We start from the raw sequence: 25,743 nt of genomic DNA, 5'->3' as shown, positions 1-25,743 counted from the left end.
CCTTCCTCCGGCTTGGCATACAGTCCCAGAGTGGTGGACAAAGCATCTCCTTGGTAAATCCTGCATGATGACTTGTGCTATAGGCTTGAAGTTGGCCAGTGTTGTTCACCATATCCCTGTTGATCTTATATAGTTTTAGGCATTCCAGGATCCATGCGTGAGGCAATTCACTTCAATTCAATTTCTTGTAGTCAATTCAGGTGGTGCACGGGTCTTACAGTCTCAAGCGAGTGATCTTTTTACCTGTAGCTGGTATTTTGCCCCTCTGGTGTTTTTGCCTTTTCCTTATCTACCCCACTCATGTATTGATCCATGTACAGGCGTGACAGCATCGTCCATGTGGTACTGAGGGAGGTTATTGGTTGATAGTTGGATGGGATAGGTCCCTTCTGTGGAATCCTTGGGGATCAGGCCCATTTGGCCTTCAGTTAGCTGTTCTGGGTGTGTCTCATTCATTAGCATCTGGTTAATGAACATTTAATGAAACATTTTTCATTAATTACATTTAATATCTCACTTCAGCTGTCTCTTGCGAGCTCAACATGCAAGTTGTGTAAGGAGAAAAAAGGAGAAATCACAACTCTAAATAACAGCAGCATGGAGCATAATGACTGATTTTGAACCAAAATAGCGTTCATCATTTAATTTACATTGTACATATCATTGACTTGTTGTCAATCATTACTTCACAGATAAAATTCAAAAATTAAGGAAAAATTAGTGCTTGGATGAATTTGTTTTTAAATTTTTTTTACAAAGATAAGATAGATGTTCAAGTTGAAGCTGACATTCACATACACGTGAAGAATGAGTCCCAGCCTCTTCAAAACAATGACAAATAGTAGGACCTGTACCCATGGCGGGTAGGAAGGCTTACACAATAGAACCTGAGCCTTTGTTCGCTCTGTAAAGAATACACAAAGCGCATACGTGAAAAAAAGAGGGAGAATTCATGAGGAGCATGTATTCTTGCTTTTTTTTTTTTTTTTTTTAACTAAAGGGCAGCTACACTAATGCTTTCTCATGAAACTGGTGGTGAAATGTTTTGTTCAGTTTTGTACAGTGACTGTAACTATTTCCTTTAAGGTATACTGACAGACAAAGACTAACAAAATCCAACGATAAATGAGAAGTGGAAACCAGGTTGGCAGAAGCATGAGAGCCTAGAGCAGGGGTGGGCAACTCCGGCCTTGAGGGCCTTTAGATCTCACCCTGGGTCAACACACCTGAATCAAATGATTAGGCCAATTATATTATATTATATTATCCATCCATTCGCTTCCGCTTATCCTTTTCAGGGTCGCGGGGGGCGCTGGAGCCTATCCCAGCTGTCATAGGGCGAAAGGCGGGGTACACCCTGGACAGGTCGCCAGTCTGTCGCAGGGCCAACACACAGGGACAGACAACCATTCACACTCACATTCACTCGCACATTCACACCTAGTGGCAATTTGGATTATCCAATTAACCTATCCCCACAAGCTGCATGTCTTTGGACGGTGGGAGGAAGCCGGAGTACCCGGAGAGAACCCACGCAAACACGGGGAGAACATGCAAACTCCACACAGAAAGACCCCGGCCTGATGGTGGAATTGAACTCAGGACCTTCTTGCTGTGCGGCAACAGTGCTAACCACCGTGCCACCGTGCTGCCTCTATATTATATTATATTATATTATATTATATTATATTATAAATAGAATTAATCAAAAACTAAGCCATCTGTGACATGACATGGCATGGCAAAGACATATTAAAAATAAATAAAAGAAACAAATACATTAAACTAGTAACACTGTCATGAACAGAAGTAGGCAAAGATCTCTTGTGAGATTGAGAGAAAAGAATGCTGTGGCAAGTTAGAACACTGTGTCCATCTTGAATGAAGCAACACAATATCCTGTTTAGGGATGGAAACAGTCAGATGTTTGCTCTTAAATTCTTCCCAAACGTCTGTCATAGCATTTTCAGTTCCTGTTTTGCTATCAATCTTTCTAGCACAACATTGTGATAATATATGAAGCTTTGCTACCACAGTAAGAAAACCCCTGATATATATATATAATTGGAACAATCACTGCAGTTTTTCAAATCTCAAATATATCAGAGTTCATAAAAACATCTTTTCATGTATCTCTTTTCTGGCATCTATTCCCTTTCTCAAATACCCAGATTAAGCAATGGTTTTAACAGCACAAACAGGGTTTCGGCATTTAGAAACTACCATATTTTCTGGACTATAAGGCACACTTTAGTATTCTCAAAAATCGACAGTGCACCTTAACGTAACCCGGTCATAGATTACATATTGTTATAATTACACAAAATGTGTTCTTCTCCAAGCCTTGTAGTTATATTCATTATCAGTTAGAGCATCTCCTCATTTTTTCTTCTTCTTCTTTGGTGCAACCGTATAAATACAGTTGTCGTGTTCAAATTCTTGGGCTGCATCCTCCTGAAGACCCGGCCTGCGCGGTCTACGTGAGCCGGGTCCTCAGAAGGTCGGGTAGGCCGGAAGTAAATGGCTGTGAAATTGGACAGTCTAGCCTTCTGATTAGCGTCACCACTGTCTCGAGGGAGTTTAATAAACTCAGCCGTCTGCTCCTTGCTATCTAAAATATAACAGGACACTGGTGTAAATTCTCGACCATCTCACACTTCTGTTTAATCAGTTTTCTGTTTGACGTTTACTCAGCTGAGTGAAAACCAAGGAGGAACCCACCTGGGGGATTAATAAAGTTTTATTTTATCTAATCTAATCTAATAACTTTAATCTCAGCCAAACCGATTTACTCACAAATGAAATAAAACACTGAAAAAAGCCAAACAATGACAATTTTAGTTTATCTAAGTGACATATATTACGTTTAACCTGAGTAGCGAAAGACTGCAGTGATCTGAAAATGACGTGCCTGGAGTTGTGCCATTCTCAGCGGCTCTAGTAACCCTCGAGCTCCTGGCTAGCTATCAAGCTGGTGGATAACGGACGTCTCCGAATACGTCGGAGCACTTTTGCAAATATGTGAGAGCTTGATAAACCAAGCAGATATTTGAAGTTTACACAGCTACATTCTCGCCTGAAAATATGCTAAAAGTTTGTTTTGTGACCTGGAAAGAGTAATAAGAGTAATATTAAAAGCTTAGTAGCGGCCGCCATTGTTGAAAACTGGAATTGGCTGGGCCTTGCTATGAATTCTGGGACATGGTGAGCCATGAAGGATATACACGACCCATCCTTCAAATGATGGAAAAGGAAAAGGAGGATACTGTCATGGTCCGGAGTCTGTGACTCCGTGTTTATGTTTAGTTTATTAGTATTCTGTGGTTTTGGTTACCTTGGGTGTTTGTACTCTTCTGTTTCATGGTTCATGTTCCTATGTTCTGTGTCCCCCAGTCTGTGTTAAGTTGGTGTGTTATGTCATTGCGTGTATGTGTTTCCTGTTTTATTGTGAAGGTCTGCGTCCTATGTGAGTGTTTTCAGTTTGCCTCCCTAGTCTCGTCACGTTAATCACTCCCAGCTGTGTTCCCCACCTGTGTGTAATCTCCGTGTGTAATCTCCCTGTGTTCTCTGAGTGTATTTAAGTTGTGTCTTCTGTCATAGTAGTTGCTGGTTTGTCTGTGTTGTTTCCCCTCGTCTCCCTGCGTCTCTCCGTATGTATTTCCTCGGACCTCCCTGCATCTTCGTTTCTGGCTTGTTTTGCTAGTTTTACCCAGTTTAGGTTTCCGGTTTCATGTTCACCCACCATTGCTGTTTGTACCCACTCCTGTAAATAAATACTCACCTGCACCAGAGCTGCCGCCTTTTGGGTCCTTTCTCCAACTCCACACGGCTTGCAGCGGCAAACCGTGACAGATACATTTGTTGGCTGCATTTAGAGGAGTCTACGAATTTGGACAGCCTTTGTCGCGTCACTGTGATGTAATCGGCCTACAAATGCGGCCTCAGGAGGATGCATTCCATGAATTTAGACACCCCCAGTGTACCCCTTTGGCCTCTCCCGTTTTCTACAATTCCCCCGTGGGAGAGGTTGGTGTAATTTCTTTCCCAACACTGTAAAGCGATCATATAATGTATATTTATCCACCCTGATGCTTCTGATTGTGATTTTAGTTCAATTATTGTCATCATTGTGCCTGTTTTTGTTAGATGCTATAAATGTGTAGTATGTGTGTGTCATAAATGTGTTTTAGGCGCCGTTAACACTAGCATTAATATATAATTCTGGCTAGCTTGGAAGTTGTGATGGGTTGAGCTAACCCTCTCCCCCACTGTTGTATTTGGTCATAGGAGCTGGAGCAGGCAAGTTATTTACTTGGAGGTCTTTCTTTCTTTTACCTTTCTTTGTCAGACACAACGCAGGAACACATCGGTTACACACCTTATGTATCAATTCTGGTTGTGCTTACTGACCTCGAACCGATTTTGTGTGGTACACGGTGCTCAAAAATCTCTCAAAAAATGTTTTAGTACAACTTTGGTGAGCTACGAAGCTGCACCGCTTGATGGATTGTCGGAGCATTATGGCTACCGTTGTCAGAAGCTTTGCGGAGTAAACAGAGTTCAAACTCTGCTTAAGGTCCCAAAGTCAAACAAACACTGCGGCATCACTTAGACTTAAAATCTGCCTAAATTCTTTCATCTTTAATAAAAGGATCACCGTTGCTGCTTCACCAGGTGTAACAATTAAGTTTAACATCCAGGCATCCATGAAAACAGAATTTATTAAATTTAATGGAGTTCGAAGTTAGCAGGAAGTTAGCTTGTTAGTTTCCACCTAATCAGTGATGCTGCAGTGTTGGTTTGACTTTAAGTGGACTGAGTTTAGGACCCAGATTACTCCCAGATTTATGAGCGCCTTAGTCCAACAAATACGGCAATAATGACGGCCCGCTTGCATGTTCTACAAAAAATTTGCTTTGTAGTGTCTCTGACGGGGAAACACCAAACCAGTTCCACATCACTGAAGTGGCACCATTTTTACAAACTAATGCTGGTTCATCCGCTTCACTCAACGATCTGCTTTCTCCCTTCTCATTCTCCGTTGCCGCCATGCTTGTTTGGCCATGTGCGTATGAAAACAAAGGCACTGCACATGCGCGTTTTACCCATATTCTATTGCGATATTTCATTTTCTTATCGTTGCCTAACATTGTAGCGGTATTACCGTGAACGGTATAATATGGCCCAGCCCTACCTCGAACCAACCTGAGTAAGAGTCAACTACAACCAGGTGATGTTGACCATTCCACTCAAAGATGTCAGTGGCGACGGTTGACCAGGGTAACTCCGGCACTGGATGTAGCTTGAGTGGCTCCTTCTGTTGATGTGGCCTGGTGCTGTTGCACACTGGACACACAGTTGTTTCTTGCTCTATATCTTCAGTCATTGTGGGCCAAAACACGATACCACGGGCCCTTTTGCAAAGACTTTGGGATCACTGTCTTCGGGCCTTTCATGACAATGCCATCTTCTAGGGTGAGTTCATCTCGATATGGGTGGTATTGACGAATTTCTGTGGGCAGCTGAGTTTGTCTGCAAGGCCACTCATTGTGACATTTCTCAGTTTCTGTAGCTCTGGATCAGAGGCAGTGTGTTCCTTCAGCTGGGTCAGCCTAGAAGAAGAGATTTGTTGGATCGACATGATCTCGTAGTCTGCTGTTTCATCACTGTGCTGACCTGTCAAGGTTGTGGGAGCACGGGACAAAGTGTCGGCGAGGTACATCTGTGAGCCTTTTTTGTACACCATCTGAAAGTTGTACTTTCATACATGCAGTATGAAAGTCTGAGCATCAGTCTGAGCAGTCTGAGCATCATGCGCTGCAGTTTGGCTGGAGCTGAGTGTATGGGCTTGTTCAGGATAGTGACTAACGGCTGGTGATCGGTTTCGATTTGGATTTGCTTTCCATAGATGTAATCATTGAACTTGGAACATGCAAATACAACTGCAAGAAGTTCCTTCTCGATCTGCGCATAGCGCATTTCGGTCTGTGTCAGAGTACGAGAGGAGTAGGCGATTGGGGCGCCTTCCTGGAGGCATGCAGCCCCGAGTCCATACTCCAAGGCATCACACGTTAGCGTGACGGGTTTCTGGACGTTGTAGTAGCTGAGAGTGGGTGGACTGGTTAGGCTCTGTTTTAAAGCATCGAATGCATCCTGATGCTGCTTCAGCCAGCACCACTGAATGCCTTTTCACGTTAGCTCCCGAAGTGGGGCTGAGAGCTCACTGAAATTAGGAATGAACATTCCTAGGTAATTAATCATCCCTAAGAAGCGTTGGAGACCTGTGACATTTTCAGGTGTGAGCATCTCCTTAATTGCTTTAGTCTTTGCTGGGTCAGGCTTTAAGCCCTTGCTTGTGAAGACATGACCAACATAACAGACTTCTTTGAGAAGGAATTTGCACTTTAGGGGGTTGAGTCTCAGCTTGACTTCCCTTGCACAGTCAAGTACCTTTCTGAGATTCTGTTCATGCTCTTTCATATCTCTTCCGCCGATGATTATGTCGTCGACGATGACAGCACAGGGGTATCCAGCAAAGATCTGCTCCATTGCACGCTGGAACACTTCGCTGGCTGAGTTTATTCCATACGGCATTCTGAGAAAGCGGAATCTGCCAAATGGAGAGCTTAAAGTCATGAGCATGGATGATTTGTGTTCAAGCATTACCTGCCAAAAGGAGCATTTTGCATCCGGGACAGAAAAGACTTTGGAGTTAGCCATTTGGGCGGCTACCTCCTCTATAGTATGCATAGGGTGATGCGGGCATTTCAGCGCTTTGTTTAGATCTCTTGGATCGATGCAGAGTCTGATGTCATCTGAATTTTTTTTGGTGGGTTGCCACCATAGACAACACCCATTCTGTTGGCTCGGTGACAGGGGTGATCACACCCAACTTGACCATGCGGGTTAATTCTGCTTTAACCTTGTCTTGCATTGGAACTGGTATTTTACGTGCAGGCTTTACTACTGGTGTGACTTCTCGGTCTATTTTCATGGAATAGGTAACCAGAAGCTTACTAAGTTTATCTTCGAAGAGATCTGAATACTCTAAGAAGATCTTTTCTGAAAAGGTGCTTTCCACATCCATGGCTACATGGTGGACTTCTTTGTTCAATGTGATTAATTGTAAGCGGAGTGAGCCTGGTAAGCCAAGTAGGGGTTGTACGTCCCATTTCACTACGAAGAACTGCAGAGGGTATTCCTTGCCTGCAGAGTGGCATGAGAGTGTTGCTGTGCCAGCGGTTTGATTTCCTCACCTCCATATGCCACCAGTTTAGTTTTCTGTGATGGCAGGAGTTTTTCATCTTGTCTCAGATGTTCAAAAAGGTCAGCTGGCATGACATTACATTTGGCGCCAGTGTCCACCTTGAGCTCTATGGGTTTTCCATTAATATACACTGTGGTGAAAATTTCATTCTTGTATGGAAAGCAGGGATTTATAGTGTCTATATTAATTCCAATCACATAGAACATTTCCTCATCGCTGCTAGGCGCTTGCATCTCAGTGTGGTTAATGGGTCTCTTTTTGAATTGCCGTGTGTGTGATGACTTGCAGTATTTCTGGAAGTGATTCCATTTTTGGCACTTATGGCATTGCTGGCCATATTTATTATTATTAACCTTTATTTAACCAGGAAAAGTCCCATTGAGATTAAGAACCTCTTTTTCAAGGGAGTCCTGGCCAAGAGGCGACAACATGTTGAAATTATTATGCTGGGCATTTGTCTCTTTTTGCCCTGTGGCTGCCCCCGCAGTTGTTGCAGTTTGTTATTGCGTGAGCGGGCCTCTGTTCTTGTTGTGTTGCACGCCGCTCATTGCCTGTCCTCGTCTTGACTTTGTGTAGATGTTTTTTCTTTATTATGTGATGCAAGGTGTCCACCTTTGCTGCCATTTGTTCTGGAGCTGCTAGAGCTTTTTTGTATGTTGATCTGTCTGCTCGAATATCTGGCACATTTCAATTGCTTTGCTCAAAGTTAGGTCACTGTTGCGCAGCAGTTGCTTTCTCATGCTGTCACTATTTATGCCACAAACGAGTCTGTCTCTGATGAGCTCGTCTTTAAGCTGGCCAAATCTGCAACTGCCTGCCTTCTTTTTCAAGTCGCTCATGTAAGACTCAATTGTTTCATCTGGTCGTTGGTTTCTAGCGTTAAACTTGTGCCTTTCCATTGTTATGTTTGTTTGGGAATTACACAGTTTCCGAAATTTGCGCTTGAGACATTCCGGGTCTTCTCTCGATTCTGCTTCTCTCACCAATTGTCTGTGTTCTCCTTCCCCCGCGTGCACAGCGGGTGCATAAACGAAGGCGCGCTCCCGCTCGATGGCTTCAGAGCTGGCCAGGTTTAGCAGGATGAACGCTCTAGTTCGAGCATCCTTATGCTATGAATATGTCGTATTCCTGCTCGAAAACACGCCACTTCTCGGCGATGTTTCCACTGAACACCAATGGTTCTGGTCTACGGAATCCGTCTGACATGGTCATTGATGCTTAATAGCCTTTCCTGCGATAGCCGAGCAACGCTAGCTGGTTACTTGCTTGCTTCGTCTGCAAAGTGCTGAGAAAACTTTGGCCTTACCACTCTGTCAGCAGGGCTGTAGCACATGACCAAACCACAACTTCTGACACCATGTTTGATGTTCAGCAATGACTCTGGATTCGTGATTACTAGCAAGCTTTGTTTTACTACGTAACTGAGCAGACATTACATGTAAGCAACTCCACACCCGGGGCGGGTCTCCAATAACACCAGAAAAAGTCACCAGATTTGTCGCTAGTTGCTTTTTAGAAAAAAAGTCGCTAAGTTGGTAACACTGGGGGGGGGGGTCTCACCTTCGCGCTGTATCGCTGCATGCGTGCGCAGCGTACTACTCGGAACAGGTATATGAAAGCGGCATTAACGAACAATATTAGTCAGATGTTCTACAATGACTGAAAGGCACAGACAGTTATTTTTGCAGGTTTTTCGACTGTAATTTTAAATCAGAATTTACTTGACAGGTTAGGCACAAAATTTGGGATTTAGTCTGCATTTGGTCTTATTCAATGTCAGGCACAAAAGCATTAGTTTATTGTGTGTGTGTTTGTCTGTTTTTCCAATAACCTGTCCAATCTGTACCCCACTGTCATCCAATGCTAATATTCACACCTACTGTCAGTTTAGAATCACCAGTTAACCTAACTTCATGCATGCCTTTGGGTTGTGGGAGGAAACCTCTCAGACACATGCGAACACCACACAGAAAGCCCTGACTTTACACCCATGAACTACTTGCAAGAGGCAAGAGGTACTAAGTACTAATCACCAACACCATGCTGTTTCATATGTAGATCAAATCTGTTAGTCCAAAGTGTGCCTGAGAAAAAACAAATTACACGGTAACGCTAACACAAATTTTGCTTTTGAAAACTAGAAAGATAGCAACTAAACATACTAAATACACATTAATTGTTTATTGCCAAGTTTAATGTTTATTCAATACCAACAGGCAGTACATTTATGTATTTCAAGACTACAAGCAATGAACAGCTACTAGTGGATCTAAGCACCACATGTAATAATTATATACATTCAATCACAGGGATAAAGAAAAACAAATTGTTATGGGGAAATGTTTTTATGCTTCGCTTCATAATAATAGTGTTCATATTTTACACTGTGCAGCCCAGCTTCTAAACAGTAAACTGTAAGCCATATAAGCCATATGATAAGACCACATGAGATTAACACACAAAGCTGAGTTTTGCAGAATTTGACTCACAAACAACACCCACACACGAACATGAAAAACAGGAACTGCTATGCTTGTTAAATAAAGGAAACGCCTGCGACTCGGTGTGAGTCTCTCTGTTGAGCTCTCACCCGTGCACGTTAAAAATCTCTCCAAGTGTCTAAGTGTTGTTTCTTCACCTGAGTGTTTGATAATTGTTGATATCCTTGACACAAATCAAATAATAATCCTATTCATACAGACATCCTAGAGCTTAAATTGGTCTGTAATGAGGTTGCCACCTCCACTGAAACTCACAGTTAGTGACTTACTGTTAAATAATTGCATGTATTTACTGCATATAGTAAACAACCAAATAATAAATCATCAAAGTGTAATGCATCAGTTTGGAACACAGTAAAGTTTATATCCTAATAGACCCTACCTAAAATCACAAAGTTAAAACTGGTTCAGGGTTTTCTGCATTCTCTATTAGTTTATTGGTGTCAAGCACATCAGGTTGCGATCGTTCACCATTGAAGTACAGTGGATTTTCAAATGTGGGGAAGGGACCAGGAGACTTCTTGTAGAGGAAAAATGCAATGACTACCAGTGTGGAAGTGATCGTAATCACCAGTACAACTACCACAGTAGTGTGGACACGAGTTTGATGAGCTTGATCTCCATTAGATCCTGCAGGTTTAAGCAAGTAAGTTCAGATTTTAAAACATGATTTAAATTTTCACAAATTTTCACTAAATTTTTCACATTATTAGTAGTAGTATTGTTATATAATTAAACAACACAGAGCCATATAAAGACAGAACTTACCATCTTTTGATCCTGAAGTTTGAGGCATCACTAGTGGCAAAAAAACAAAGGAAAAGAAAGAAAGAAATGGTAAAAATGCAAACATATAGGTTTATTAGCTCTCTCTTTCCTGTAAACCATAAAACTTTAGCATTAATGTAAAGTAAGATGTAAGATATCCAATGGTAGATGGCATCTGTGTGGTGTACTAACAAGCTGCTTAGTAACACATGTAATGAGTATTATTAATTATAAATTATTATAGTTGTGCATTTGTTAACATTTTACTTCAATAAATAATTGGATATAATTACTTCACATTGACACAATTATTTTACCTTTGGCTGTTTTACAGATATATGGTCTGTCGTGCCATCTGCGACCCGAGTTCCAAGTCCCATCTGAGGTTTGGATTGCTCCAAAATCAGAATCCGGCTCATCTGGAGCCCAGTTAGTGAAGTCCAAAATAGTTCTATCCAACCAAAGCCATGTCCCTAGAGACAAACAGAAATGTATTCCTTTTTTCACTTTGCTAATTTACCAATACCCCACTGAATGTGGCTACACAGTTGCTGACAAGAAAGACATGATAAATAGTACTGATTTAGTGGTGATTTGAGGTTATAGTTTGTTTCTTCAATTAAGTCAATAAATTGTTAATATGGTTTCATTAAATAGTTTTTCTATAAACACTAAAAGATTACACTTATTGTGGCCATACCTTTATGAGTTTTAAACAGACCAATCCAGAAAGAGTTGTGTCTGTCTTTGAAATTTGTCACAAAGCCTTTGATGAATTCTTGCTCGGAGGGATCTTCAATGCTAGCCAACACTCCACCTTAAAAACAAAAATCGACTGGTTGTGACAATGTTGAAAACACATATTAGGCTTAATCTTAACACCACATATTTACTGTATAGTGATTCTAAAATTATTCAGCATGTATCTTACCATGCCTTACACAGCTGCTAGCTGCATCTGCCCATTCAATTTCATCTTGGATAAACAAATAACAATAACCCCTATACGGCAGCCATGTGTAGCTCTGTTGGTACTCTAGATCTGTATCTTCAGGACAATTTCCAGGAAATATTGTAGACTCAGTTGGTGCCACTTCTGTGAAGAATAGAAGCAATAATGCTCAATGAATCACAAAATGTTTTACTGTGACTTGGTGAAACGGTTATCTCCTGGGATCAAAATGTTCTGCGATGTCTGTTACTGTAAATTAATGTAAATAATAAAAGAAGAACACTTGAGCTGACCAACAGCCAGCTAAGGAAAAAAAGCCCTCTGAAATAGCTCTTATTTAATGGACAGTAATGGGTCTCAAACACTCACAGGCCATCAAAGTTCTGTTCTCGTTACTCTCACATGATCAGAACACAGAGCACTGAAAATCCTGCCTCTTACTTTTAACTACATCCTTCTAAAGACATTAATAAGCACAGATTGCTTGACATTGGCCAGTTACCTAGCAGTTGCCAATTTAGTGATATCTAATATAGACGTTAAGACGTATAATCAAGATGCCAAAGATGTAGGAAAAATCATTAACTTGTTAAAACATACCTGTAGACTGCATACAGGCACTTTTTATGGTCACATTGCAGAAAGCGGTCCTCCATTTTCCATCCACATCTACATACACACAAGGTTTGTCCCTGCTTGGTTCAAATTCAGCCCAGCCGGCATTGTTCAGATGCCAACCATCAATATATTTAAAATAACCTCCAGTCTGAAAATAAACATGGATCAGATGTTGTCAAATCAATAGTTTTGTGGGGGATGTTTTCTGTCTGTCATACCTTGTTAAAACTGCTTCTGCCAATATGTGTTATATAGATTACAAATTTTGATTTTATTAAGAAGTCAGCAATCTTGGGTCATATGCCATTTGTCATGATTTTCCAAAATAAGTCATTTAATAACTTTATCACATCTTATTTCATACATAACCAAGAACCCTGTATAACTCTTATTTTCAGGTGTCCTGTATGTTTAATCATTTTATAGTACTTTTTATAGTTTTTATAGTAATTTTGGATAGTTGCAGCCTTGTACCTGCTGTTTGTTAAGTCCAATCCAAAGAGGACTATTGAGTTTTATAGCCAGTAGCTCAACATATGCCTGTGTCCAGTCATTTCGCAGGCTGGCCAAGTTGGCTTTCTCAGCGTTACAACGTTTCTGGGCATCATCCCAGGTCAGATTTTGAGTATTAATCTTGATGCTGTCATTTCCCAGAGTCTCATAGATATTATAATCTATGGTTTCAGGTGGTGCTTTAATGTTTGGATCTGTTAAGAGCAAAAATAAAATTAGACATGAGATTAATTCACATTTTTTGCACCACTGCAAACATTATAACTGTCAACAGGACTTTTTATTTATTTTGTTGTGCATTATTTGCAAATTTGTTCCCCATAGCAGGCCAAACACATTGATATGAGTGAACTACCACTGGAATGCAGTTGTACAACAACAATTTAACTTCTTAACATCCACCAGATCTCCAACGACCTCATTATGGGTTAGAGCTGGGTTTACATCAACCTCTCTATAACATTTTCACCTGTTTGCTCAAATGTAAATATAATAATAGAATTAAGGCTTATGTTTGAAATGAAGCTCTTTTTGAATTTGGATCAAATGCTACTTAACACTACCCCTAAATGGTGAGACTGCAGGAGAACAAAATATTTTATGAACTATGTTTAGCCTCTGAAAATGTCTACTCCAAAGAGATGAACTCACCAAGATTCTGTTGACATATATATCCATTGGTGTCATTGCAAGACCTTGTTGTCCATTTACCAATCCCAAAAACAGGATTTCCATTCAATACAACACATTCATCCTGGGTAAGAATGGTAAGTGAACATGATTTTAAAATCTATTTTTTTAAAATGCGCAATTAATTAAGATTACTTGTTGCATACAAACAGTGGTGACATGCTTAAATTAATATGGAAAATCATTACCTCATTCCATCTTTTATAAAAGCTGCCAGGATGACGATGATGTCTCTGCAATCAAAATGATCATTATTAATATTTCATTAACATTTCTATTCCTGGGAGAAGAAAAACTTTTGGTTGGAGTTTGACATTGACCTCTGACCAAGCCCAGCATCACTGGACACATCTCTAACCACACCTACCTGTCAAATCACAACGCATAGCTCAAACTATGTTTACCTCATTCCATCTCGGATACACCATCCCAAAAGGTTGTTCACGTCTCTGAAATCAAAATTTGCTAGTGTAAATATTTCTTTAAAATGTCAGTGAAAACTCAAAAGCTGGTCAAAGCTTGACACTAAATTCTGTGTAGTTCAATTAAATCATAGCATCACTGAATATATATCTGTAACTCGACAAGAAATGCGCATTGGCGACTGCTGCTGTGATTTGGTGCTATATAAATGAAATTTAATTTAATTTAATTGAAAATGTGAAATCATGATACAAAAGCAAGCTGTAAAATGACAATACAGCTACTGATAGTTGTACAAAGGATTAGCTTCACATTACACCTGTATGAGATTGAATGAACTCACAGAATAGCCCCAGTTGGTGTATTGCCTTTTTTTCCCATCGGTCCAGAAAAATCCCTCTTGGCTTATAGCATTCAAACCAATCCACAGGTCTGTAGATGCTGTATGAACCATTCTGGTGATCAAAAATGCTGAAAATTGAAGATACAGACACAAGATATTAAATGTAGGTTTCTGGTTTCTTTTCCATTTTTGGTAAAGTATTCACATCTTCATAAGCTGTATGATATGTTTAACTCTTTCCTCCATAATGACCTCCCCTGTGCCCTTAATGAGGAGTTTTGAAACCTTAATATACACCAATAAAAATGTGGTTTGACAACCATTTGAATGGGCTTTAGGTTTTTCCAAACTTAGCCCTAGAAATATGTAGCGCTAAGTACAGACAGAGATCAACCACACTAACTTCAGAAGCACACCCAGTAATTTTGTTCTGGAAGCAGACCTAAAATATAACAGAAACCATTGAGTCCAGAAAAGAGAAACGAGGGATACACCTAGTAGGTATTTAAGGGGGAAAGAGTTAAAGTTTAAATCCAAATCTGAATAAAACACAATTAGAACTAACCTTGCACACTTCTTGTAGGTATAGAGACTAAATTGCCTCCCACCTCAGTGCATTTTGACCGTGCATATTCCCAGGTGATCTGCCTTTCGTTAAAGATGTTGTAACACTGCAGAAAAGAAATGTAATTATTATTATGATAAGACTTAGGTGAAACATTTCACCACTGAAACCTGTGTATTTTAGATGATCTCATTTATAATTAGTACTGAATGAAGTACACAGATGGAGGGGTCAAAATTTGCTGACTTTTTTTAATGCCACTCCACATTCGACAAACTTCTTTCTGCTTCCTTCATTCTCCTTCATTCGTGTTTTATTTAGTTATTTATTACATTTTAAAGAATCAACTTGACATTTGAAGCCAAATAAAGGCTCAATGTAAAATTTGATGGTGGGCCTCTGCTGTAATGTTGTCATTTTAAAAACTTCTCTGAAATAAAGGTTTAAAAGTCTGACCTTTGTGCCAAATTTCATCCATCTTTTTGGGCAGCCACCTGTTGGAGCAACTGTTGGGGCTGCAGTGGTGTTGGTTGGCAACATCCTTCCTCGCTTGCAAATAAATGAAAGCTCTCTTCCACAATTAGAAGTCCTCCAGAAGCCTATAAGATCAACAAAGAATTCATTAGGAACATTATCCTAATCCATTAATCAATTATTTTAATCCAGACATCGTGTCTAGATTTGATCATTTTTCAATTCAAGCGTTCAGCGCATTTTTACTCACCCATGTGATAAGACATAAAAACACAGTTTTGATCAAAGCCACTAGTGCTGGGTTGATCTTCATCCCATCTTCGAAATGACACTGGAGTACCATCCATCCACCTTAATGTAGAGAATTATGGTTAAATTTTTAATTGTATCATATGAAAATATTCATCATTTGATGTTAGACTTTTTTGTATTATGGTGTCACTATTTCTATTCCATAATAAATAAACAAACATGTGACCACATGGATTTAGTTCACTGATGGCTAAAAAAGAAAAATCTTCTTTAGATCAAATGACAGGTCTTTTGAACTGATATCTGAAACTTAACCAGTTAAAAAAAGGAAATGTACCTCATTACAAATCTAATAGGAAATGCACTTCTTATCAATGATCATGAGTTGGCCTAAAAGCTCCCTTTTCCCCTTATGGCATTAATGATTACTCACCAAGCTGACCCATCAAGATCCACAGACAAACCTATATAATAACGCCCATAGCTTCTGGATATCTGTAGACACACACATAAATATGCACAATTATCTCTAGTGTGTGTCACATTCTAATGTTTTCAGCCTGCTCTAATGTATTAATAAAACAAAACAAAAAAGTACAAATTAAATACATAGATATTTACCTGTTTCCATAAGAAAACATTTTCCTCTTTACTGGTTATAGATACTAGGTCACTGTGCCTCTGCTGACAGAAGTGACGAGCATCTTCCATGGGCATTGACATTCTGTTAATATAATACTGATTCCCTCTCCGCTCCAGCCAACCATCCGAAGTGGTATTGAATTCTGTAAAAGTTTAGAAATACATTGATAGACTTGTCAGTGTTCTACCGTATCTTTTGGTCAGATCCGTTTGTCCAAGGAGACCCAACCTTAAAAAAGAGCAACTAAAACACCTGGTGGCCACATCAGACTTTTGAAGAGGGCTGAAGGTACACAATGAATAAAAAGGTATAAAATGTAAAATCTATCCCATTGATATTCAGATCATCCCAAATATTTTTCAACTAAAATTTTTTTTTATTCATTAATTTCTTCAGTGATGTCATTATCAGAGGTGGAGCAAGTAAAGTACAAGCATTCTTTACCCAAGTAGAAGTACAGATATATTTGTTTAATTAAAAAAAGTACTAATTCAATACTAATTCAAGTTCATTACACACTCACTCAATTCTACCACCTATTTTTTATGCAAAGGTAACTGAACCTTGTCCTGTATTAATGTCATTCTAAAATAATATTATTATTACATGAGAACACAAATGTTATTCCAATCTAAATCTAAACCTAATGAATGAACTTTGCTTAAATCTTTTATGTAGGACACAAGTAGTTAAAAAACATTTTTTAAAATAACCATTTTCAGTTGTCCACATCGTAGAGCGTGACTTTGCCTCCACACCACCACCAAATAATTTTTAATGTGTTCTCCAGTAGATTTTCTTAATGTGCAGGGTTTGATCACTTCATCACTTTGTGGATTTACAAAACTGAATTCAACATGATGTATGCAGATGTTTCACAGCTATACTAACAGTATACTGTATATTGTCCTTATACTAGACCTTTAAAGATGGTAAAAAGGTGGATGCTTAATCTAAGCATCACATGCTTAAATGCAAATTAATATACTACATTTACATAACACTGATCATGAGCACCACAATATGAAAATGGATAGAAATTATCAAAACACATCATATACAAATCCAATATGTAAAAATGCTGATGATTACATGCAATCAGTTTATGAGGTGTCACTAAGCAGTCCTTATCTTTAAATATAACCTCTCTTTTTCCTCCTTAGTTTTTTTCTATATTGGTCTCATGCTCTATAAAAAATACTGTTTATAATTTATAGTATAAGTTTGTTTATTTGAAAAGTAACAATGAAAATGATTTATCAGACTGCTTTGGGAAATTGCAAGTTTGAGCTACAATGCAAAACCACCAAAAAGGATGAAGCTGTACTCGGGCAAATCCGCAATCCAGGTTTTGTAGTGCATATGTGTTATTCACCCAGGTTATGTTCAAGGTTAATTCATGTGAACTTACCCACCACAGTATTATTCGAAGGTAGTTTTGGAGTCACTCCTGCAAGAACACAGACAGAAGTCCATTTTATTCAAAGGAAAGGAAAGCAACAGTAAACATGTGGTGGCACTCTGTAGTCTACACTGCGGTATACTGTAATGCAGTCATTATTTTTAGTCCGAAATGTGTTTCAACAATAGTGACAATTTCTCCAATCATATGCACTGAAATCATGGCAAGAAGAGATTACATAATATTGTGAATATTAACAATAATCTCTTCACCCCTGAAGACAGAAAAGAACATGCATATGAAAGTTAGTTAAAAAATGTTCCAGCAGTGAGACTGGTCAGCATTCAGTCAACTATACCTGCACGGATCTGACACAACCAGTCATTGTAACTGTCACAGTTCAAATCATTCCAGGAACCTTCTTCATCCCAGTTATGTATCACAAACTCAGCACAAGATTCTGCATTGTTGAAATTGTTTGGTTCTCCTGCCTGCCAGTGCTGGAAATCTAGCTGTTAACAATAAGAAACAACAATATTATGTTGAGTTATTGTAAATATTTTATTAAAATAACATTTAATGATTTAATGACCAAAAACAAAAGAACAACAAGAACAGAATGCCATTAACTTACTGGGCTTCCATCAGTCCAGGCATAACCAGTGGTTGTTTCAGGAATGTGAAGTCCAATCCAGGCTTTTCCACCTCTGCTGTACAAAAAAGGAAATGACACTCTCACTGTCTTCTAAAGTACTAAAACAAACATTTTAGCTACATTTGCAGTTAGCTGATGGTGTCAGTCTCATCAGAGAAGCTAAAACATGTCCATATGTTTTCACCCTACAGGCAAGATGTGGTACTTCAGGTGATGAAAGTCGAAAATATGGTGCATCTGAATTTGCTACTGCATAGAACAGCAGTCCCCAACCCCCGGGCCTCGGACCGGTACCGGTCCGTGAGAGTTGAGGCTCAGGTGTGAAATGTATGGTTTTCAGCGTTATTTTGTTATCGTTTTTATCGTTAACTCAGTTTTCCTGGGTCTTTTCACGTGTGTTATGAATAAATCTTCTTTTTTTCGGTACCGGTACTAGTTGTATTTTGTTGTATTTGCCAGTCCGTGAAAATATTGTCGGGTATAAACCGGTCCGTAGCGCAAAAATGGTTGGGGACCGCTGGCATAGAACACAGGTCAGATAAGTAGGTGTGAAATGTACTACTATATGAATGCTTTTTTTCAGTAGGTTAAAACACCAACATGGTGTGTTGTGTGAATGTGAAACATATTTGCCAGCATGCTGAATATTTTTAAACAGGATTATTTCACATAGATGATCATTGTCTAGAGTTTGATCTTATGTTAGGATAAACTAATGGTTGTATGATTTAGACTGGAAAATAATTGACAGAAGATATTATAAACAGTAGTTGTTATTGTAGACTAAGTCATGCTGTACCTGAACAGTCGTAGCTCAGCAGAACTGTGGATGCTAAGCAGATCTCCTCCAATGGCCCTGCAGTAATCCCTGGCCTCAAACCAAGTCTTTTCTTCTGAGCGAGGACCTGTAAAAAACTTCAAACGCAAGACAACAACTCTGTAAATTTCTCAACCGCAGATAGTTCATGCAATTGAAGGTAATTGAATTTAATTTAATTTTGTGAGCACAACACTGAATGGAGTCCTGAGGAATAAGGAGAAATAGAATGCAAAACACGAAGAACAAGTCCCTATCGTGATGAATGAAGAGATTCTTAAAACTGACAGGTTGCTAGTGTATCATAGGACTAACACACAGAGACCCAGTTACACTCACATTCACACTTATAGCATATTTTGGCTGACATCGCATTGCTGTAAAGTGCCAGTGCTAAATACTCTACAATAGACAAAGTTTCTTTGAGTTCACTCAAGGCTGACCGAAGGTTGTACCTTAGCGCACATAGCTCTCGTTCCCACTCGAGTCCAACCCTCTGGACATTTAGGAGGAGCTACAGTTGGTGGTGGAGCAGTTGGAACCATCCCCTCTGCCATGTACTTGCAGATATATTTTTCTTTGTTGGTGCAGGGAAGCAGGTCCCAAAGTCCAGCCAAAACCCCAGTTGTCATGGCAACACAACCCTGCTGGTAACCTTGGGGCATTGAGGAAAGCAATAGTCATGTGCAACTTATTGGGCTGCAGTTTATTCCTGATATTTAAGTACAGAAATTCAGATGCATCCATACCTGGCATTTGACTATTCCAGTGAGTGAACCTTACTGTGGGTGAGTTGGTCCACTCAAAAACATCAATATTCTTTTGATTTGAGAGCCCTATCCAGAAGTGTTTCTCTGGTCTCAACCCCACCAAGCTGACAAGGAAGGCATTATCCACCCTGCAAAAATGTATACAATTCATGGATTTCTTGTCATTTTTAATATACCGTGCAGCACATGCATCTGCATGCATGTTTGTGGATTTCCCAAAGAAGTCGTTATGTGATTTATAACAAAGATGAACTGGTTGTTTTCTTACCCATTTGAAACATCAGCTAAGTATGAGTTTGAACTCTTGCAGTCTTCACTAGCTTGACTGAAAGTCTTTGTCTCAGTGCCTACAAAGTAGCAGTAGGAGCCATGTTTTTTCCATCCCTATAGGAGAGTAAATACATCACAACTGAGGAGTACATTAAAATTTCATTTATCTATTTTTAATCTGTTTTTTAGAATGTACTACTGATTTCACAAAGTGAAATTTGAACCTTAATCATGCTTTGTTATTACTCACGGCTTTACATCCGATGTCTATATCTGGTTCATTTCCAGTGCTTTCAGTGGAACTTTGCTTCATACAGATAAAGCCATGTTGCTCATCACATGACCGATCTGCCCAGTTCCCGTTCTGCAAGAACAAAAGCATTGTAAACACTTGCAGATTTGTGGGCTGGATTGCTGAATCAATAAAATTCAAATATTTAAAGCACTGTAATTACAGTTACTCCAAGGTTCTTTGGTATATTTCTCAGAATGCTAAGCACTCAAAGTGCTTATATTTGCAGTAAAACACTATCACATCCAAAAAGCCTGTAACTTGCCCAAAACCTTTAAATCATGAAAGGTTTTAAAGTTTAGATATTTCGTAAGAATGACACATGGCTATAGAAGTAAATGCATTGCCTTCTAATTCTAAAGGAGTCTTGTCGTGTTTTCTCTCACAGTGAATCTACTTTACCAGTCTACCACACCTAAGATACTGATTTCATAACATTCAACTTTGTAAACCAGTGTGGAAACTATGAAGAAAAATGTCGGAAGAAAATATTCTGCAGCTCACAACTAAGTTAAAACGGTAGAAAAATATGTAAAATATCAGTATTGTAAAACATGTACTCTAGAAATAGCACAAAAAATACAGTTTAATATTTCTTGCAAAACTTTTTCTTGAAGATCAATACATCAAGGGTAGTGGATTATGCTTCCTCCATGCATGATTTGTCTAGCTAAACACATATAGATGAATAAATATGCACAAGGTCTTACCTCTCCCCTGATGAGAACACAGTCATCTCCATCAGTGGAGAGTCCTGGTTTTCCATATTCCCAGCTGGTGAAGGACACATGAGACTGGTCACTCCAATCAAACAGTCCCTCTGTCCTAATGTCATTCAGTCCAATCCAAAGCTCATCAGTGGATGCTACAGAAAAATAATGGACCAAATATCAGCCAGAAGCTCAAATTTCCCCATTGCACTGAAAATTACTTGTACAGTTCATAGACTGGTAAAGAGCGACAGGCATTGTCTAAATCGTACTTTAACATATGAAAAAATCAACAGCTCACACATGCGTGGAAATATTTGACATAGACTCGCAGCAAGCTAGAGCTGAATGAATGACATGATCTCTATTGTCACTCCTAAATGTACAGTCATGCTGCCAGTTATTATGTGTAAAGTGTGCATGTCATTCTCATCTGTTAAGGCTTTCTTAATAATTAGTCTTTTATACAAAATTCAGTATTTTTTTATTATTTGCCAGAGTAAAAACAATTATGATATAGGGATGAATACAGCACTCTCTCAGTGATATTACAAAGTGAAACTGTTATTCATATATTGTTATTCATATATCACTGGCTGTTTATGTATTAGTAAACATTTTGGTTTTAATTAAAGACAAACTTGAATAAACTCAGTAGGTGTAAATAGAAACTGGATTAGGTGGAATACACATTTTGATTAGGTTTAGGTGAGATAGACAGTTTAGTTAGAGTTTAAAAAAACACGATTTAAATTAAATGCAAATAAAGATGTTGTGACCTAGCCTGTGTACTTTTTTTAAACCACAAAATATCCCTAAAGTTTACCATATCCTGCCACAACAATAAAGAGTTTAATGATGCTATTAGTGAATTACAAACTGGAAACTGATGTGTTCAATCTCAGCACATGTGCACCTTGTCAAATGTATGAAATATATTTGCTGTTGGGAATCTGTTTTATATTAACATTATTTCTTGGAGATATGATTGCCACATACCGTATCCAAGCTGAGAGATCACAAAGCTTTGATCCTCCACATTTCGGACAGTCACTAAGTCGCCGCCTTCTGCACGACAAGCTTTCTGAGCGCCAGACCATGTTTGAGCATTACGCTGAAGATGAAAACAGTGGCCATTGTAGGGAATCCAAGGTGCTGAGCAAAATCCTTGTTCAACTGATGATGAAAAGAACAAATATATAAGAACTTCACTTCTGATGTCCCCCAAGAAACTACTGCAATCTAGAGAAATATTCAAATCGCGGTAAAACAGAATCGAATTTTTTTATATACTTTGTGGAGGTGCTGGTGGGACCCCATCTTTGTAGCAGATGTAGCCCATTTTCTTGGTACAGGATGAACTTTGCCAAGAGTGCTCTCCAGCAGTGTCAAGAATTGCACAGTTGTGTCCTGGATTAGGAAGTGGATTCCCTAAATCAAGATAATAATGATGATGGTTAACACTCACACATTACCCAATCATGCACAATAAGAATTTTAGGAGTACTTTAAATCTTTGAGTAATTTGTAACAATATTGGTAGTATTTAGCATTTAGAAAAACTAACAAAAGACGGATAGAAAATGAAAATACTGTATTAGTTGTTAAAAAGATAAAAATGTGTAATAATTAGCCGAAACTTGGAGACATGAATGAATATTTAGTTGTTGGTTTTTTTAGGTTTAGACTGTTGTACTTCTTACGTACATGAATTCTTGAAAAACCTTTTACCCTAAGAGTCTAGTTGTCACAGGAGTTAGGCTAACAGATTATATTTGCTTAACACTGTAATTTTCTGCAACTTTTCAGTTAATTTCCAGATCGCTCAGATGTTTTGAGGATTATTGCTGAAAGGAACTTTGTCCTTGCAGGGAGGACTTACCAGAATCCCATCGCAGATAACGGAAAGGTTTGCCATCAGTCCACTGCCAACCATGTTCTGGGTCCAAAACTAACCCAATCCAAAGTTTTTTTCTCCCTGCTCCCAATAATGCTGTGTGTTCAAGTGTTTACGAGACAGCGGGACGAAAAAAGAAAAGCACTTATTTTTCTTTCCTGAATTAAAATATCAGCTTTACAAAAGTCAGTTGGTAGGAATAACACAGATAAATACTAAAATATAGTGCAGGTTCATGCAACATCAAAAGTATTTGTAATCCAAAATCTTGATTATTTCATTTAAAATTCAAAAAGCTGCATCTGTTTGAGCTCTGGCAAATATCCACCAGGTGGCACCTCACCTGAGATCAAAGCTTGCTCACTGGGCTCCACAATACTGACCAAGGAGGCAGCCTGCTGTTTACAGCTGGTATCAGCTTGTCCCCAAGTCAGAGATGACTGTATGTTCAGCTGGTAATATGCTCCTGTTATGAGATTTTTTCTCCAGTGATCTGTGGCTGTATTTTGACAGAAAAAAAAATTAATTCAAATAATTCTTACATTTTCACTCCAGTGATGTTGAAATTTGACAAACTCACAAGTGGTTGGGCAGTATCCCCACTGTTCACGTTCAAATTTTGTTTCAACTGCACACCATGGTCGCTTTGTTGAGGAGTCAAATGTAGTGCAGTCTCCATACCACCGGTCTTTGTAAAGGAAGGGAAACATGCAGATCTTTCCTAATGCATTTCCCTCAATGGTAAATAACTCTGGAGGTGAAAAGAAAAGGCTTCAGGTTGGGTCAAGTGGCTATAGACAAATGCACACTTACACATAAAAGCATATGTTTTATACTATACCTCTGTATGTTCTTGTACAAGCACCGCTTGAGGTCCCTGTAATTGTGAACTGGTTATTTGGTCCTGTTGTTTTTGAGAGAGCAATTGTTTCATCAGCTTTCATCTCAATGAATAAATTATTATTTTTGAGGGCAAGCAGAGTTCCATTCCTGCATTCCCACTTTTGCAGGTCGCTCTTGTCATCACAGTCATACAGGCTCACTTCACTTCCTATACTTTTGCCCTGAGCTCCCAGGCATTTTTTAGTTGTGGTAACATAAAGCCGGTCATCAGTCGTCCAGCGTAGGTCAAGGCAGCGGCTAACCCTTTTCAGCAAACAAAAACCAGTGGCTTTGTTCATGAGTGAAAACGGGGAATCTGCAAAGGGGAAAGTTAAAAAAAAAGATCAGCCTGTTGCACAAAGTTTATTCCAGTATGGATTCAAACAAGCCTTTAATGAAAGCCGTGTTTGAATCAATAAACATCCTAATATATAAATATATTTCCCAAACAATTGTGGGGTTTCTCAAGGCTTGGTCATGACAAATCGTTAAATCAAATGTTTGAGCTTATACTGTACCATTAGTTGTTGAGCATTGGCATGTTGTGATGAAGAGGCCAAAGACTGCTAGAGATATTCTTGGGAGCATCATTCCTCCAATCAGTCTCAGAGCAGCAGACAATGTCCATGCATTGCAAGCAGAGGACTTATGTGCCTGAACATGAAAAGGAGGCAACCTTAATATCTCTGACATGACTTTGTTTCCCCCCCTTCATTGAGAAAGTCTCATGTTTCACATTGGCACATTTCAACATTTTGCTACTGGTACGTGGGTGGACAGGAAGGAAGGAAGGGCAACATACACAAAAGCACACAAACACACACTCTTTCTGTTAGACTCCAGACACGGCAAAAAGCTGTCCCATTCACTTCCCCTCCATAGGAAGAACGAAATGTGTAAGACAATTTGCTAAACATGTTTCATGAATCAGCATTAGTGATCCAGAGAAACAGTAATTCACAAGCTTTGATGCAGTACATATGGATTTATAGTGTTGCCTTTGACATCTTCCTTATGATTAAGTAAGGGTCAGAATCACAAAGTTCCTCACAGTACTACAGTACCATAATACTGTAACAATGTTATCAGGATAAAGGCATTCAGCAATATTCTACACAGCCCAAGATTGTCTACTATCACACTCAGTGATATATTTGTTACGAATTAAGAATATTGCTCTGAAGAGGCAAAGGCAGGAAATGTGCTTCTATTTATTTGTACACATATATTAAATTCATAATGAATTTTCTGTGTAGAGTTTGCATGTTCACTGCAAGGCTGCGTGGAGTCTCTCCAGGTTTTCTGGCTTTTAAGCCAACAAGTAACGTACCCAATGGCATGTTAGCTTATCTTGTGATTCTAAATTGGCTGTAGGTGCAAATGTGTGCAAGTGAATGGTTACCCTGTGTCTCACCCAATGAAGCTGAGGTGACTGATGCTACCAATGCTATAATTCATGATGTTATGACAGATCCGGGGGGGGGGGCTGTGTGCATCCTGAGTGTAGTAACATAATGTCCTGCTTTACGGAGTAGGCATTCAGATGTTTTTCTTTTTGTTTGGTTTGTTGTGTTTTGTTTCCAGTTCTTCCTTAATATCTATCACTGCATTTTGTATTTTCACTTCCCCTTTGGTTATTCTCCTTTTTGTGGTGGCACATTGTGCTGAAGTATGAACCTTTGTTACCACGATGATGTTTTTATGATGCCTGGATGAAGCTGCTACACTAATAAAGCTCAAGCTTTTGTTAAGCAAAAAATAAAATTATACTTTTTTCAACATATTTAGAAACAAAACTATTATTGTAGGGTAAATCAAAAGAAATACCTTCAAGAATATAAACACAAATGCTTTGCAACAAGGTGCAAACTATTGTTTACACAAAAAGCCCAGATTAGACACAAAAATATCTAAAATAGAGTGCACAGTTCTGAAAAAAAAATCTTTGGAGAAATGAAAGTAAGATAAATTTGGATGATGGGAAAAGAAAAATGCAAAGAAAGAGAAAAACATTAACGATCCGAAAAATTATCCGACAA

At 38.9% G+C, this 25,743-nt stretch overlaps 1 protein-coding gene across 2 annotated transcripts; it reads right to left on the bottom strand.

The window, feature by feature from the left end:
• Window positions 1–9,448: 9,448 nt before the first annotated feature.
• Window positions 9,449–24,397, bottom strand: LOC147308195 (macrophage mannose receptor 1-like). 2 transcript variants are annotated; one of them, XM_086271414.1, is made up of 32 exons: window positions 24,223–24,397; window positions 23,664–24,020; window positions 23,403–23,573; window positions 23,166–23,321; window positions 22,808–22,918; window positions 22,219–22,356; window positions 21,925–22,101; window positions 20,926–21,080; window positions 20,174–20,287; window positions 19,922–20,037; window positions 19,633–19,781; window positions 19,339–19,538; window positions 18,866–18,981; window positions 18,046–18,121; window positions 17,770–17,923; window positions 17,421–17,459; window positions 15,988–16,151; window positions 15,800–15,861; window positions 15,365–15,465; window positions 15,097–15,239; window positions 14,641–14,746; window positions 14,076–14,203; window positions 13,714–13,758; window positions 13,498–13,542; window positions 13,271–13,373; window positions 12,581–12,813; window positions 12,089–12,254; window positions 11,468–11,632; window positions 11,237–11,353; window positions 10,854–11,009; window positions 10,537–10,566; window positions 9,449–10,398 (listed from the first exon to the last, which is right to left on the bottom strand). In XM_086271414.1, exons 1-32 carry the CDS (start codon window positions 24,395–24,397, stop codon window positions 10,157–10,159), a joined length of 4,410 nt encoding a protein of 1,469 aa, XP_086127540.1. In that variant the 3' UTR covers window positions 9,449–10,156. The 2 variants fall into 2 exon arrangements, with proteins under 2 accessions (XP_086127540.1, XP_086127541.1); XM_086271415.1 differs by having other exon boundaries at window positions 18,046–18,118; window positions 24,223–24,369.
• Between the last annotated feature and the right edge of the window lie 1,346 nt (window positions 24,398–25,743).

The sequence above is a fragment of the Aulonocara sp. 'chitande type north' Nkhata Bay genome, linkage group LG18, assembly GCF_057382095.1.
Source record: "Aulonocara sp. 'chitande type north' Nkhata Bay isolate Kocher_YH1m ecotype deep benthic linkage group LG18, A_spYH_male_GT1.1, whole genome shotgun sequence".
NCBI lineage: Eukaryota > Metazoa > Chordata > Actinopteri > Cichliformes > Cichlidae > Aulonocara > Aulonocara sp. 'chitande type north' Nkhata Bay.
The sequence above is the reverse complement of the archived record's forward strand: the minus strand, read 5'-3'. Positions and strand labels throughout refer to the sequence as shown.

Excerpts from the sequence above, each read along its gene's own strand:
- LOC147308195 (XM_086271414.1), bottom strand. The coding sequence starts at position 24,397 with ATGTCAGAGATATTAAGGTTGCCTCCTTTTCATGTTCAGGCACATAAG. Across the intron at positions 24,021-24,222 it reads CCAATGCTCAACAACTAATG|ATTCCCCGTTTTCACTCATG; the intron begins GTACAGTATAAG and ends TCCCCTTTGCAG. Across the intron at positions 17,460-17,769 it reads GTTGTGTCAGATCCGTGCAG|GAGTGACTCCAAAACTACCT; the intron begins GTATAGTTGACT and ends GTGTTCTTGCAG.